This window comes from Dermochelys coriacea, chromosome 6 (genome assembly GCF_009764565.3).
Source record: "Dermochelys coriacea isolate rDerCor1 chromosome 6, rDerCor1.pri.v4, whole genome shotgun sequence".
NCBI classification, from domain to species: domain Eukaryota; kingdom Metazoa; phylum Chordata; order Testudines; family Dermochelyidae; genus Dermochelys; species Dermochelys coriacea.
In genome coordinates, this window is record NC_050073.1 from 72,923,092 (window position 1) to 72,928,091 (window position 5,000).

At 37.3% G+C, this 5,000-nt stretch overlaps 1 protein-coding gene across 18 annotated transcripts in view; it reads right to left on the reverse strand.

Moving 5' to 3' along the window:
- The window catches only part of CDIN1 (CDAN1 interacting nuclease 1), a 176,098-nt gene that overhangs the window by 131,802 nt on the left and 39,296 nt on the right, over positions 1-5,000 (reverse strand). For all 18 annotated transcript variants that reach the window (XR_006281831.1, XR_006281834.1, XR_006281833.1 and 15 more), the window contains one exon: positions 2,884-2,944. Coding sequence is in view for 14 of the 18 variants with exons in the window: in XM_038405367.2 (XP_038261295.1) it covers positions 2,884-2,944 (61 nt within the window). In the remaining 4 variants the exon portion in view is untranslated. The remainder of the gene's footprint in view (positions 1-2,883; positions 2,945-5,000) is intronic.

The window sequence follows — 5,000 nt, forward strand, 5'->3', positions numbered from 1 at the left end:
TAAACTCCCGAAGTAGAAAGAAATGCTTCCACAGGGCTGCTTATTTCCAGTAACTCACATCAGAGCTGACACATGAAAAATGGTGAAATTACTGAAGGTAGTCCAGCCTGAATAAGGACTACCTTATTAGTTCAGGTACTTGCATCTCCCTAATTTTCATATTAATCATGTGTCCATCTTACTCTGAAATAGGGCCATCATGCTCCATGTCAGAATTTAGCATGTAAGTAAAATTCATAGTGCTTCAAATCTCACTTGAAAATATTTGTATGTAGAGACCAGTGTGACTAATTTTATTATTCCTAACAAAAATGAGATTTTATTTTTTTTAAATGTAGTATTGTTCCAGTACATGTACAACGTAAAGATGTCTGCACATAATTTATAAAAATTTAAAAGAGCCTCACAGATCCTCAAAAAAATAATATGGAACTGTTCTTATTCACCAGAGCTGCTATATACTGTAATGTACCTATGTAATATATTTCTCATCAATTTTTACAGTTTCCACTGATTAAATATATATTGACTCATAAAGTATTACCATTACATCAATTGTCAGCAGATGCAGGAGTATGTCATTTAAATATTAACTATCACATAAAAATGGCAGCTTGATTGTTTGGAAGCTGTAATATGGTGCTGGTTATTGCCACATTTCCCAAATGCATTAGGCAGCAGTTACACACACACACACACACACAAAAAATGAAAAAACCCCACCGAACAGAAAACACTCCCTTTCTTATGTACCTTACTGTACAGCCAACAACAAATAAGTTCTTTAAATAACTTCCCTTTCTCCATAATTTTTTATTTATTTCTTATCTAAAGAAAAAAAATGATCTGAACTACAAAGGTGTATTAGTACAGTATTGTAAAGTATGGTTTCTAGATCAGAAATTATATTCATCATATCCAAGTGAATGGGAATATCATGGGTAGAAGAAGAAATGCAAACAAAATATATAAAATTAAGAGTACTAATACTGTATTACTTTGCTCTGATGAGGTGCTCTTTTGACATAGTTCTTATGCAATACAGCAAACCCAGGTAATTTACCAAGAATTCTTACTAAACCAATTATTTCTTTATTCAAATAGGATTGAATACATTTAAAGCCGTCGGCTTTCAAAAATAGCAAAAAGGCATGCTTTGCCAATAATATGAGGTAAATCCCCTGCTATATGTTAACTGTATCATCAGGGTGTGTAGACACTTCATAGACCATTAAAACCTTCGAGTAACTGATAGGTAATGGCTCATTTGCTGACTGCAGCAATGTACAAGAGACTGAACTGAAAGAGAAGCCATCCTTTCTTGCTAATATAACATGTAGAACTTGCTGCTATTGCAACACTTAATGTTCATAGTGTCACATCATTTTTAATGCAAACACTCATTTTCCACCTTATTCTTATGTTTTCTATTAAAGTGCAACACAAAAACAGCATACATTTCATTCTATCCCTTTGAGAGTTCCACAAGCAGTTCCAAGTCAAATAGGAATTGTATTGTTATTATTATTGTAAATAAATATTTCAGAATTTAAGGCAGAGGTGCCTCAAACTGTGGGGCATGGAGAAACATTTGTGGGGGGGAGGGGGCGAGCTGCGATGCCAGGTGGCTTGAGCCAGCCCCACACAGCAGGTTTCGGCCAGCCCCCACAGGAGGTAGGGAGGGAGTGCCACCTTCACCCCGACTCCTTCAGCAGGCCAACCAGCCTGTGGGTCATTGTCAACATCTGCTGCAGCCGCAACAATTTCTGCTCCTGGCAGCCTCCACACCCAGCATTGGCTCCACCCCCAGAATTAGACACACATACCTTCCCCAACCCTAAAAATCTGAAGGGAGAGGGCCAGATATTGGCCCTGCCCTAGTGGTGAAGCCTGACTGCAAGGTAGAAGCAGCACACTGGTGAGGAAGATTTGGCTGTGCCATTGGTATCTGTGCATTTGAAACTTACAGGGTAGGTAATTTAATTAAAGCTGTGCTAAGGTCTCTGTTCGCCTACTCATAAACCTATCATGCATACTTTTGCATGTGCCTAATTTTGTCTGGGTTGAGCAGCACAACCAAAAATTGTAACTCAAAGGGGGTTTAAGGGCTTGATATTTCATTTTTTCTAGTAGGCTCATTACTACTATTATGAACTTTTTACATCTTCATTCAAAGTAACTATCGGAACACACTTTTTTAATGCAAACAACTCATCATGTCCCAAACAGATTCATACCATAGTTACCAAACAATATCAATACATTAGTTACTGTCTCGTTAAAGTAGGAAGTGTATCAAACTTGTGGTACACAAAGTTTTCTAAGATATTGATATATTGAGGGTTTAATTTGCTTAATTGCTTTATATTAATCTGTCTTCCTTAGCCATTCCACTAACTTGTATAAATGGAAATAAAAGAGTCAAGGAAATGAAATGCTTTCAAACCTTAACTATAAGATCATAGATTTGAAGGGCTGGGGAAAAGAAGGAGAAAGTTTAAACAAGAACCTCTAATCATGATATTAGTCTACATGTCTTTAATCAACATGTTTATTTTAAAAATAAACCGGGATGTTAAACAGCACTTATTTTACTCTGTTCCTCTAAAATTTTCAACAAAATAAAAATTCCAGAAGCCTCTTACAGATTTGCCTTGAAGTTAGAGACTAATTACATTAACTGATTTATTAATAAATGGGTCTCTTTGTCCAATTATTGGAAGTATTAACAGACTTGGGAACAATTTCATATGTCTAATGTGCCTTGAAACCATTTTTTTTTAGGTTAATTACATTTCTAAGTAAAGTCACTACAGATATGCTCCTCAGGTTTTACACAGGAAGATTAAAAATAAATAAATAAATAAATAAATAATTGATTACCTCATTGGCTAGCTCCAGTAGTACAGGGGCAGCTGCATTTTTCATCACCCCACTCAGGTACCTAGACAAGACAAAGCCAGGTAAATCTGCAGTGGCAAGAAAAGGCCATCTTCGACATGTTAGTGTCCCCTGTGTATTTCTTTCTCTTGGGCAAATGCCACACACATACTGGCTAGAAAACACTAGTTTGATAATTTAAAATACTTATTTCCAAAAGATTCCCTATCATTAACTTTCCAGGGTGCACTCCTGCAGATGTGTAAGATATATCAATCTCAATTAAGTACTTATTAAAAATACAGTAAGTAAGCCAAGAAAATCATCTTTCAAAATTGTATTTTTGGCTGAATGCCATATAAACAAATTATATCTGTATTATTAAAACATGCATAACACAAGAAATCTCTACTATCCACAAAGAAGGTTTGGGGCTGCATAGGCATGCATCATGATGTAGCTACTGTGCATGTGGACACAAATATGCAAATATAACTACAATTTTACCAGTTAGGCAGCAGTCTCAGCTGTGGTATATACTTTCTGTATTTAGATTTAACAATATAAAATCAATGCTACAAAAGGAAAAGAAAAAGACATTTTATGGTCAGGACTGTATGTATGGGTGGTGAAGTTTCTGACCACCCCCTCACACTGACTAGACTGCCTTTTTGCCTCCTTACTATCATTACTGTTTGATGTTTATATTGCAGTAGTGCCTAGAGGACTCCTTCAGGATTTGGTGGGAAGGAATTGTGTCACTGGCAGTTGTGAGCAGGCCAAATGGCGCTTAGTGGCTACACTTTAAAGGATGGGAGTGGGAGAAGAGTCATATAAAGCAAAGTAGTATGCAACCTTTTCAGAAGATCCGTTTTTTGACAACTGTCTCTCCACACAACATCTAAGACTAGTTGGATAAACTGCCAGAACCTCCCATACTGGTCAATCAATCAATCAATCAAATGAAATGAAATAAATAAAATCTGTGTCCAGGAAAAGCAGAAAAGTGATTTCTAGTGGTTGGACAATGACAAAGTCAGGAAGTCTGAGATTTGTTGCCGACTCCAATAGCAGCTTGCTATGAATGGGTCAAAATGTATTTACGCCTCAGTTTAATCCTCTGTGAAATGGGTATAACAGGATTTACCTACAACCCCTCACAGGGGTATTGTGAGTTTTAGCATTTGTAAAACTTTTTGACGTTGATTCATGACTGGAAAGGTAGAAGATCATCTTATGGAAAAACATTTTCAGTTGCATGAACAACTACGTAAAAATTCCCCAGTAAACAGATGAACACATATAATTTGTTTTGGTGAAACAAACAAGAGTTCTCAAATTTTCAGATCAGTAGCACTCACTGAACACTGACATCCTATAACTTCATACCTACCTGGTATGTCAGCAGTAGCTACTTTCTTTAATCTATTACAGGCCAACAGCATCTCCAGCCCTGGTGTGTACTTTATTTTGAACTTAGTGACTTCCTGTCTTGAAGACGCACACTGTGCTGAGGTGGACTGCTTCATGATGCTGAAAAGCATCCTGGTCTTTCTGGTAAACAGCCTCCAATTTTGCCCACCTCCAAGATTACTTCAGGGTGCACGGAGTTGAGCACAAATCAACATCTACACTCAGCAGCACTATTACCTGTTCCCAGCAGCAACACTATTCCAAGCAACCAGGACTAGTACCATTTCATCAGTGGGAACCAATGATTATTACAGAGAGCCTGCCATGCTACAAGCGTAAACCATGGCAAATTTGTCTTCCAACACCAAGCCTACTCCTCTTAAACATCAACTACATCGTTGGCAGATGTCAATCCTGTTGCTTCTCCCAGTTCCCTCCTAGTTGGCAGGCAGATATTCAGCCTATTGCAGGAAGAAGCAATTTGCCCCTGTAATTTACATAATGTATTATTTATAAAAAGAAAAAGCTGAAGTTCAGACAAGCCTTCCCCCCACAAGGATGCAGAATGATTGTTCATGTCTTTCTTGGAGACAAAGCAAGAACATCTCGTAGAAGAAAGCCACCACAAACTACAACAACACTGAAATTAAGGTCCTTTTGGATGAAAATCATGCTTATTGATTTTTGTACATGGCACTTCGGTATTA